The sequence below is a fragment of the Dreissena polymorpha genome, chromosome 5, assembly GCF_020536995.1.
Source record: "Dreissena polymorpha isolate Duluth1 chromosome 5, UMN_Dpol_1.0, whole genome shotgun sequence".
Classification (NCBI taxonomy): Eukaryota; Metazoa; Mollusca; class Bivalvia; order Myida; family Dreissenidae; genus Dreissena; species Dreissena polymorpha.
The window spans coordinates 40,817,580-40,830,015 of NC_068359.1; the positions used below are offsets into that span (position 1 = coordinate 40,817,580).

Genomic DNA, 12,436 nt, shown 5'->3' on the forward strand with positions numbered 1-12,436 from the left:
CTAGAAAGACAATCCTTAAATAGTTCACTTTTTCTTACAAAGCTGATTTTAGCTACATATTACCTATATATAATGTGCTGAGTATTTGACATGTTAATTGTTTTTACTCAGTTTGAGTTTGCAGCGGTGAAATGGAACTGGTGTTTGTCATAACACCCGAAATTCCTGGGTTTGACCCTGGCTGAGGTAGCATTTTCAAAACCTTCCAACACCTGGTCATTATTTTCAGGAAATGAACCTGAAAAAGTCTCTGTAAGCCAAAAGCTTTTAATGGTATCAAGCTTAAATTAAACAATTGTAATTAAATTAACAATCAATATTTAAAATGAACAAAGACTGATGTGACCTTTGCTGCAAATTTGCTTTTAAAATCATTAGATTTAACTGAACAAGATCTCTCCCTGTAAGTTACCTTACAAATGAAGTGGAAATACAATGCTCAGAATGTTAGACTATATGTAAGGGTGATTAGACATAAAATGAAGTGTAAATGTAGTTATAAAATTGAACCTGATCGCCCTTAAATGTACAAAACAATACACATGGTAATGCCAATAAATGCAGGATTTCAAAGTTTAAGGCATACATTAAATTAAAAACATTGTGCAATCTCAAGCTTTAATAGGTTTGTATATCCATACACAATTTCCGGTAAATACCTCCACACCAAAGGCAAGTTAGTAGATCTAGTAAACAACAGTTTTGTAAATGGGAGTGACCTTGAATTTCTCACAACACTACCAGCATAAACAAATCTTGCTTTTTGGTGGATAGTTTTTCTATTTTAAAAAGCTGTGACCTTGACCATGCTTGACCCAAGAGATCCCAAGCTAGATATACATGTAAGCTAACTTTACCTGACTGGCCCCAAAGGATCTCCCATGCTAGAATTCATACAAGTAAGTTACAAACAAACATTCATGGCAATTCCTCTATTCTAACTCTAGTTATATAGTTTTTTATTTTTTAATAGAGGTGACCCTGACCTTACTTGCCCAAAAGCAATCCCAAGCTAGGTCTCCATTTCAGCAACCCCGACACAAAATTTCAGTGCAATTTCTACATCAAAACTAATAATAGTTTAGTAACAGTGACCTTGAAATTACATGCCCCTAATACAACGCTAAGCTAGGTCTACATGCAAGCTTGCTGTATCCAAAGTTTCATCAAGACTGGTTAATGCACACTAAAGTTCATAAACAGAAACTACCAGTCTGATGCCGCCAGCCCGCAATACTTCTATCTTATAACCAGGGTTTTAAACTAAGTTGGTACCTGGTTAAAATATTCAGAATTGTACTGATAGCAAACACATACATGTACTGCACAACATTCAGAAATATCATAATCAAATCTGTTGAAATCAGTATACTTTTTAAGGATTGTTCTATGTTGAATTGTGTTCGAAGTTCATTGTACATGTATATTACATCAAAAATACTAACGCAACAATTTAATTATACACACCAATATTAATACTTTTTTATGTATGTGTAAAAAGTGCAATACAACTTGTGAAAATGTCATACAAAAAAGGCATAATCACTATCAAAACAAGAAACCGTCGGAGACGGGTGATGCTCCCCAAAGGTTTTTTTGTCACAATATTGCACTATATATTCAGATAAAAGGAAACATCTTGAGGGGCATAACTTTGGACAAAATAATACGATGGATGGTTTAGCAACTTAAAAATTAAAAATTTCAAAGGGCCATAACTATCTAAATAAATCATCTAACCAAAACCCACAAATAACATGCGCATCTCCTCAAGGTAGTTAAGCTTCCCATAAAGCTTCATTGAATTCCAGTCAGTAGTTGGGGAGAAATAGCCCGGACAAGAATTGCACTATATGTACAGTTTATAGAAAATTTCAAAGGGCCATAACTCTGTGAAAAATCATCCGACCATAACCGGCTGATAATATGCACATCTCCTCTTGGTAGTGAAGCTTCCCATAAAGTTTCATAGAATTCCCGTTATAAGTTGCTGCGAAATAGCTCGGACAAGAATTGCACTATATGTACAATGGAAAATTTCAAAGGGCCATCACTCTGTGAAAAATCATCCGACAAGAACCGGCTGATAATATGCACATCTCCTCTTGGTAGTGAAGCTTCCCATAAAGTTTCATTGAATTCCGGTCATTAGTTGCTGAGAAATAGCCCGGACAAGAATTGCACTATATGTACAATGGAAAATTTCAAAGGGCCATAACTCTGTGGAACATCATCCGACCAGAACCCGCTGATAATATGCACATCTTCTCTTGGTAGTGAAGCTTCCCATAAAGTTTCATTGAATTCCGGTCATTAGTTGCTGGGAAATAGCCCGGACAAGAAATGCACTATATGTACAGTTAATGGAAAATTTCAAAGGGCCATAACTCTGTGAAAAATCATCCGACCAAAACCCGCTGATAATATGCACATCTCCTCTTGGTAGTGAAGCTTCCAATAAAGTTTCATTGAATTCCGGTCATTAGTTGCTGAGAAATAGCCCGGACAAAAATTGTGCACGGACGGACAAAGCGGCGATTATATGCTCCCCCAAAATTTTTTTGGGGGGGAGCATAACAATGAATGATTGTCTATATTATTATTATATACTAAAAAATAGATAATAACATATCATAAAACAGAACAATTAGTTAAAGCATGAAAATCTTGTACATAAGTAGCACCACAAGTCTCCATATGAACAACAGTCTGACAAACCACTACTGACTAGGAATTCTTGAGATAGTCTGGCAGTGTGTCGCTAGCACATCGGAAGCCCAGATTGTGTGCAGAGCTGTCAGGAGTATTCTGACTGCGGGCTGCACAGCGGTACCGGTAACAGTACGACTGGAAAACATCAGCAACACATATATAAAAATTACAAGGCAATCTTATTTGTGCTTGACATAAAAATATTTAAAATAATGTATAACATACATTTTTGGGTCTAGTACACAGCGCATCCTAAAAATGAACCTTTCATCATTGTTTTGTAAATCAAAATTAGTATTAATATTAAAATTATGCAATTTCTTAAAACAATCTGAAACTAGAATTTGTCACAATACCAATGCTGCAGGTCATAATATGTAGCATGTGTTAGAAAATGCCTTTATTAAAAAAGGGGCATACCTTTTGCAATTTGTTAGTGTAGGACTATACAAACTGTGCATGCATAAAAAAGAACAAGGAATAATTCCTGGCAAGTTTAAATGTTGTATGTTGAAAAGTTTTGGAGAACGCCTTAAGAGAAGTTTGTGTCAACAGACAGACTGACATCCAGATGTCCATGGTTATTTCAGTATACCCCACCTGCTTTGTAACAGAGGGTATAAAAACATTGATGGAAGACTGTCCTATATCAAACCATCGATATAAGGCATCTGACGTGTAAAACAGATTACCTTGTGACACTGGAAAGATCCTCCTTTCTTTACTTTGTCTGTGCCTGAGGCTGGTCCCTTCTGTAACACGTACAAATTTCAATTATTGCCTTTTAATCCCCGCAAAACTGGTGCCAAAATCGGTAGCATTTTTATGGTATTAACGCGATAATTTAACAAAAGTAAAACGCTGAGCAAAAATTTTGCATGAAACAATTTAGGTTCAATGAACATTTGCTGGATTGCTTTGGCTACATTTTAACCTTTTGGCATAAAGGAAAAGTAATCATCAAAATTAAAGGGGTAAATAGAGAAAAATATGAGTTTTAACGTGCCAAGTGTGCCAACCTATTTTTAAGCTTAAACTGCTTGTATTGGATAATTATTCATTATTCAAAGCAAATCCTACTGAATTTTCAAACTAAAATACCAACATATTTGTTTGACTTTACCATTTTGGCTTTAAACAAGAGCTGTCTCCATCGGAAGACATATGCCCCCGAAAAATGCTTTTTCGAAACCTTAACGCAGATTTCGAAACCAAACCGCGGACCCTAAGTTCAAGGTCAAGTTTTTTAACTTCAAAATTTGTGTGCGTATGGAAAGACCTTGTCCATATACACATGCATACCAAATATGAAGGTTACATCTGAAGGGACATAGAAGTTATGAGCATTTTTCGAAACCTAAATGCAAAAGTGTGATGGACAGACAGACAGATGGACAGACAGACAGACGGACAAACTGACGGATGGACAATGCGACTGCTATATGCCACCCTACCGGGGGCATAAAAATCGCATGCATGTTATACATTGGGGCAAGCTTAACGCTGCAACTTACGGTACTTTGTAGTGTATTAAAGAGACATGCTGTAAAGTAGTGGTTAGCAGTGTAAAGGTGCCTATTGATTCTTCTTAAACACAAGCACTGTCTTAGATTAAACTTTAACAATGAGTTCTAGCAGTGTGCTGTTTCCTCAGTGTTTCAATGAATTTTAACATTTGTTTAATACCTACAAGATTGTTCTTTACAGAATTCTAAAATGTATTACCTGCATGGAGGTCTTACTAATGTGCTTTTTGAGCCCCAGGAAATTAATTGATTTGTATACTAAGTTTACCTAACTGCTTAAAGGGCGTATTGCCAGTTAATATGGTTTAATATTTTCATACATAAGATTATCTTTCAATAAGTATTTATTAAATGCAGTAGTAACATCTTAATGAATGAAATGTACATGAAGTAGCACTTTAGGCGTTCGCACTATCCATAACATGACTGTAGTGTAGTTATATTATCAATGAAGTAGTCTATGTTAGTAGGCATGCGTTCAAATCCGATTAACATAAACCGCAAAAAGCTATTGCGGGTCCTTTTATATATGGGTATTACATATATTGTTTCTTCACAATTTTATCCATATAACATTGAGAGTATCTAAAGTCTGCCATAAAAAAAGACCATCACTATGCCCTTTAATTGCGTTTTTTCCCATTAAAGTGTAAACATAAACACAACAAATTTCCTCACATAAAACAAAATAATCTTAGTGGTGTAATGCATAGACTCAAAAGTGCAATTGCTCATTATAAAACATGTATTCCCCTACATTACATTTTTAACCTTTTGAGGTAATAGACACAAATTGATTAAATATTGAAATAAACATTGTATAAAGACTTTAAGTTGTCAGTGTTGTTAAGGAACGGGTCTGTATTATTAATTTAATCAAGATAAATACCAATATAATCATCGTTTTCAAAAAGCATATATGGAAGGAGTTGTAGCTTTAGGGCAGTTACAGAATTACCCACAGCACCAGTAATAAGTAAAAAAAACAACTGTATAATCAATTTAAATATTTTTACCATGTTGTTACAACGCTTTTTTTTAAATTGATAGTAAATATTAAACTATTCATATCATCAGCAGGTCAAAATAGCATTTCAAAATGCTTATGAGCCTTAAAGGGATCTTTTCACTGTTTGGTAAATTGACAAAATTGAAAAAAGTTGTTTCAGATTCGCAAATTTTCGTTTTAGTTATGATATTTGTGAGGAAACAGTATTACTGAACATTTACCATAGTATAAAATAGCCATTTTATATATCTTTTGACGATTTAAAAAACCTAAAAATTATAAAGCCTTCCAACGCGAAACGATTGAATAATTTGGAGAGTTCTGTTGTTGTCGTTTAAATTTACGAAACTACGAAGATTGCTTATATAAGGTATAAAATACTGAAACTGTGTATACCAGGCGGAATAGACTAACTCCAGGACTCTGGGGGTCACTGGTTCAAGCCCTGGTACCGGCTACTTTTTTTCCTTTTTTAAATTTTATTCTTGATTTTTTACTGGAGCTTTTAAGATCCAATGTTTACATTTATCAATATAAAGCATTTAATGTCAAACTTCAAAATATGCCAAAATCTGTGAAAAGGCCCCTTTAATGCATGTTTTGTCCCAGATTAGCCCATGCAGTCCGTCAACCACTGCCTAAAGTGGATTTTTGTAAAGAAAAGACTTCCTTGTAACAAAAAATATCATTAAAGCCAAAAATGTTGTTCCTGATTAGCCTATGTGGACTGCACAGGCTAATATTGGGACAACACTTTACGCACATGCGTTAAGCCCCATTTTCACACAGCAAGACTCATATACAGATACTCACATAGTTGTTCTTGGGTGTGGTGTTGTGGCTGGTCTCCCACCAGTCCTGGGTCCACTCCCACACATTGCCGATCATGTTCTTCACACCAAACTTGTTCTGCTCTGGGTATTCTGTTACCTGGGTGACAATAAAAGAACATGATGACAAGATGTGAATGATAGTGTGAAAGCCATGGAACAGTGATCATGGTGCATCGAGGAATATAAGTCGTGGTATGAATTCATGTTTCAATTTTCTTCTTTAGATAATGCTGTTCTAGCCATTGTGCATTAATAATGATAAATGTGTGAATATTCATGAATATTCCTCATATAATATACGGGTGTTTCTTTTTGCTTATTTGATAATCACTGTGAACTTCGAATTTCTATGCTTATAGATTTCAAGTTCACTGCTATAAAAAGGGCCTCTTCTGGCATAATTGAGATAAATGAATGTGTGAAAAGTATCATCCCATAAAGTCTGTGCTCAATGCAAATCAAGTTTAAGTGTCGTCCCTGATTAGCCTGTGCAGACTGCACATGCTTACCTGGGCCAGTTCTTTACGCACATGATTTAAGCCCAGTTTTTCCAGAGCGAGGCTCAAATAAAACAACCAATCACAACCAATCACTACCGGTGCAGATCCAGTGTAACCATCGTCTGCTGTGTTTTCCTTGGGAAATTCTCCATGCCAGATATTCATCCAGTGCTTTTCTTTTGGATTCTCGCTGTTTCCCCAGGCATATAACCTGTATTTATAAACAATTTTATACTTAAATTTGAAAAGTTTGAGACATCATACAAATACCTAAACACTTTGAGACAAACACATGCAATTTAGCAAAAATTGCAAACATAAATCTAAATCCTTTTATTGAACTGCCTCTACTACAGGAGTTTGCAATTGTATACTTGTACTAATATAATTTTGTAACATTTCTAAAACTGGCTGATATTCAACTTTATTCACAACAGATTCTTTCTAAATTTTGACATCTTTAAACAACTTCTGAGGCTCTGGTTATATAGTTTGTGTTAGGTATCACCAATCTGAATGAAGGCTATGGAATATGCATCAATTTATGCAAACTCAATACACTATTTCAAGATCTCACGCAGGTCTTTTTTTCCCAAACAATTCAGTAAGATGTAGGAGACACAATCAAAAGACTTTTGCCACACGAGACACCTTACTTGTCGACCCTGCCCCTTCTACATTCAAACAATTCAGTTAAATCTAGGAGATACAATCAAGAGAATTTGGCTACACGAGACATCTTACTTGTCGTCCCTGCCCCTTCTACATTCAAACAATTCAGTTAAATCTAGGAGATACAATCAAGAGAATTTGGCTACACGAGACATCTTACTTGTCGTCCCTGCCCCTTCTACATTCAAACAATTCAGTTAAATCTAGGCGATACAATCAAGAGAATTTGGCAACACGAGACATCTTACTTGTCGTCCCTGCCCCTTCTACATGCAAACAATTCAGTTAACTCTAGGAGATACAATCAAGAGACTTTGGCTACACGAGACATCTTACTTGTCGTCCCTGCCCCCTCTACATGCAAACTCCCACTCAGCCTCAGTGGGTAGGCGCTTGCCGGCCCACTTGCAGAACGCTACTGCGTCGTTCCATGACACATGCAGCACTGGATGGTCCATTCTATTAAGGACAAAGCAATGTACATTAAATATTGAAAACTGGCTATTGTCATTGTCATCTCAATATAACTTTTCTCCATTTTAATGAAACTTGCATCTCATGTATATTTTTGAACTTTTTATTAAAATTCAAAACACAGGCAAAGTGGTACAATTTATCAGTTTTACCACTGTGTTTAGGTACTAATTACTCGTTTTGTGTGTTTCCCATAAATTCCATATAGTATCCTGAATTCAATGTCTAAAAACTTGCAGCATTCTAAACAGACTGGCTTGCACAGGTACTTGAAAAAAAAATTGTTTGGTCCTTATATATATAATAAGAGTTATATATATAAGGACCAACACAATTTTTTTAAGTACCTGTGCTGGCTTGAGTCCCAATAATTGGGTCCAATTATAGGCATACTTATATTTGTGTGATTCCTGAATAAAATTTGTGCTCACTCAATTTACATACTTTTTATCATCAAACAAATGTTAACTACTTTTGTACAAATAAAATACATTATTTATTTAATTAAAGATTTTTTTGGCAAAAAAAAATAAAATAAACAAAATGACTAGCTTTACTTCATCATGACTCAACTTTCAGATACTAAATTAATATCATAAAATAGCATGAATGATAAAGCTATCATTATTTCTAAGGGAAAAATGGCTAATCTTTTCAAGCAAAGTTATAGTTTGATTCAATTTTTTTTTGTCCAACTGACATAACATGGGATCATCGTCTGCATTGCCAGCAAATGTAAAGCATTAAAGTCTACTGAGCAAACACCAACATCAACTACTTAGATCAGAAATGCTATTCAGTATTCAGAGTTTGTGCACATGGTCACATAAAAACATTAAGTGCTGGTTTTAACAAGGAAGCTGTACAAGTTCTACCCAGACAACTGAATCAGAAATGGTTCAAGACTAAATTATTTTACAAAATTAAGCAAAATAGCTTAGATTATCTAGGAAAATACATTAAAAAATCCACTGCTACTGAGCCATATTGGAAGCAACTACCTGTCCTCAATGCTGGTGTCTGGCCCCTCAGGGTGTCTCCAATCAGCACCGTCAACTGGCAGCCACCAGGGGGCTGCTGCTACCTGGACACAACACAGAGCACTGCAGGTACTTCACTAACAATGCTTACAGAAAATAAAAAAAATATTGAAGTGAATTATATTGTTATACATTATATTATTTTCGAAAACTAAGATACTGTAAATGAGTGAAAGTATTTTGTATTTATTATCTTGAAAAAAAATCATCTGATTAACTTATTTAACTTACTGCCTGTGTAACTTTTTCCAGGACCTTTTTATCCAGGTATGTTTCCATCACAAATGAGTTTCCAAACGATTCTGCCTGTTTGAATGAATAAAAAAAACAAAGCTTTATATGATCTTAAAAAACCAGGGCAAAAAACTTTGATTTATTATATACCTATAGATTATCTGACTGAATATATTTGTGGTATCAAACACAGAACATCAGATAGGATTTTTTTATCTTAGTATGAAATCCGTTTCAAAGGGGATGGCAAAAATGTACTTTTGATTTTAATGTAGTAAGAAAATATATAGAAAAGGGAATATATGGTTGAAGTGGTGTGAATCGTGGGCTTATCAAATATGTCACTAAATCAGCTCTTGCCATCCAATTCGAACAACACATTCATGTTATATTCCCAGTATACATATCATGGCTTGCAGGGGCATAGCTGGACTGATTTTTTTAGTATGCAAACGGCATGCTAGGGGGGTCCTGGGGCATGCTCCCCCCAATTTTTTTTATCTATACGAAGCCGTACGTTCATTCTAGAGAGGTTTCTGACCATATCATAGTGTGAAAATATATATCAAAATATGGCGTGATAAACTCTGATATGATACCATTTATCTTCGATTTTAAAACATGCGATTTTGCTTGAAGATTTATATTCTAGAATTATCTCGGGGCATATCATTTAATGTATGTCTAAATAAAACCATGATATGGTATGGTATAAAATATGACCACTTTTGGATAAAAGTAACTAAATCTTAATTTGTATTGTTAAAACACAAATAAAAGAGACATTATAAAGCAACATAACCATCTTTTAGATAGCAACTATGTCTATCATATTTACTCGATAACTCTAGTCACTTACATCTCGTCTTGTATTCTCTACCTATAGCAAACTACTTTTAAAATACACGTAAACTGTTTACATTCTAATTAATGCAAGGTATCCTGTATTACATGCAATTAAAGTAAACAGCTCTCGCGACGATGGACCCCCTTCTGCCTCCCGAACAGACCGCACCATCATAACCTTGGCCGCGCATTTTCTGAATGTTTACTCCAAGAGCTTGAAGGTTCTCGAGGAAGGCATTAGCCAGAGCTTCGCCGGTGGTAGACTTGCACTCAGCAATCCCAACAAACTCCTCCCGGACACATGCTTTCTCTTCATCGTAAAATCGAAGGCAGAGAGCCATTTGCTCCATAGTGGCAGCATCGGTGGCTTCGTCCGCCACGATTCCGAAGCAGAACGACTTGTTGCATGCTTTGACAATATCTGACGCGATCATAGATACACATATTTTAATCAGTTTGTTGTGGATCTGTGGGGATAAATACATTGTCTTACGATCTCCGCATTCTAGGTGTTCTCTCATGATAGGGTCAAGTTTTGCCTTCCGTTTCAACAACGCTCTGAAATTTCCCATTTCCTCATCGTCACTGCCACGTAAAACAATATTTTGTTTTCCACACAACACAATTAGATCCACGATGCCTACAATAATTTTTCTGTTCTTCTCTACAAGAGCGTTGTAATTTGCATTTAAGGTACACTCAATATCTTTCTTTTTAACTCGTTCAATTGCTAAGAAATCGTCCACCCTTACTACTGGTGCAATATGGTCACGGTTTTTCTCGTCCTTCTTCAGAGTGGAAGACACGTTGCTCCAATCCAGGTATGGCTGCCTGATCAAATGGGGGTATTTAGTATCACCAGCAAATAGGTAACAAGGAGCACAGAACACTCCATTGGTCTTATCAGAGTACCGCAGCCAGGAATAGTTCTTGAAATATTTCGGTTGAAGCGATCTTGAACCTCTGTAATGAAAATAATGATTGGTAACAAAATAAGATCAATAACATGTTACGCTATTTTTGGTGAGAGGTGTAGCTAGCCTAAAAATATGACCCATTTCAAATTTGTGCACATAAAATATAGTAACGCGTTTCTGATGATTTAAACCTTTGCCAGAACATAGCAACTATATTTGGAACTGTCATACCTCAGTATTTTACAAAATTATGATTATTTGGAAAAGATTTTGAATTTCATGAATTTGCATGCACAGAGTACACTAAGATTTAACCTACCTAACAGGGAACTTATACAAATGAACATTGCTCCAGTCAGCAGTCAACAGTTGTACTTTATCTATACTGGATGTTGGCTGGTCTGATTTTCCGTCGAAACGTCTCTGTCCGGGGGCGACATCAAATTAGCAGCCATTCTTAAAATCACCCACTTCGTAAACAATCCATTCAAATACATATAGTAGAAAACTAATGATAGAGCGCAGTGTCGATAATAATGTTATGTATAGTCACCACCAAAAGAAACGTGACCTCGCAAATGGTAAATCTTGCGTATTCTATGAAGTCGAAAAAAAACAACAAAATTTAAGACAGTTTAAGTGTTTTCGATATGAAAACACATCTCTCGCTTTAAAAATATGCCTAACCCGGGTAAGGCATCACATTTTGTTGCATTTTTCGATCACTTAAATTTTGTATTTTTTTCCAAACAGGGTATGCACGTGCGTATTTGCGTATGCCTAGCTACGCCCTTGGCTTGAGCCTGGTGTATCTGTTTATTGTATCTATTTCACATACAGTATAGTTTTGATCTCAACCTGTTCATAAAACACTTAGAACATATTTGACTGCCATAAATGTAATAAACATTTTATTGTATTAATGAAATATAATTGTTATCATAAATTAGTTATAATCAAAGCCTATTTTATATATTCTGACAGGAAAATGTTTATATATAGCACACAGTATTTGGAATGTTTGGTATTACCTCTGTTTTATATCCAGTATTCTTTACAAACAGTTGGAATTCTGCGTTACTAACTTCATATTTATCTAGATAAAATTCATTGATTGTCATTTTCCTTGCAGGTCCCTCACCGTCTGCCACAAACACAGGCTGGTTGGTCCCCATTGTAAACGTCCCTGCAGGAATCAAAACCATTTGGTAAGTTCTCTGGAATTCTATCTCCACATTGTCAGTGTACTTAGCCTGTTCATGTACGTGCCTCTCGTCTAGACTGACCTCGGCCTGCTTCCGACTGACTGAGCAGCCACAGCCACCTTCGGGTTTCGTTTCCGCATCTTTATTGCACGTTTCTGAACTACATGATTCGCATGACAGTCTATGTGCTTGCAGTAAAATCACAAAAACCACTGCTAAAATTCCTGCCACGAAACCGGAAGCCATTTTATTATGACAGCTTACCAATCTCATCTTATAAGCCGCTTTCAATATACTATATCATAGATGATAACGTTACTGATCAGTAACAAGAAATATCTTGTAATGAGATAAATAAACTTAAGGTGGAAACGTCATTGCGTTATCAGTTAATACCGATGTGTACACGATGAACATCGCCAACAAACAGCATAGTCGACAGCGACGTTAAAGTTCGCTGAATTACAA

At 35.6% G+C, this 12,436-nt stretch overlaps 1 protein-coding gene across 1 annotated transcript; it reads right to left on the reverse strand.

Moving 5' to 3' along the window:
• Positions 1 to 253: 253 nt before the first annotated feature.
• Positions 254 to 12,400, reverse strand: LOC127881032 (formylglycine-generating enzyme-like). Its single transcript, XM_052428619.1, has 8 exons — positions 11,795 to 12,400; positions 8,998 to 9,072; positions 8,728 to 8,810; positions 7,589 to 7,711; positions 6,677 to 6,791; positions 6,061 to 6,177; positions 3,405 to 3,464; positions 254 to 2,847 (listed from the first exon to the last, which is right to left on the reverse strand). Exons 1-8 carry the CDS (start codon positions 12,239 to 12,241, stop codon positions 2,728 to 2,730), a joined length of 1,140 nt encoding a protein of 379 aa, XP_052284579.1. The 5' UTR covers positions 12,242 to 12,400; the 3' UTR covers positions 254 to 2,727.
• Positions 12,401 to 12,436: the final 36 nt, after the last annotated feature.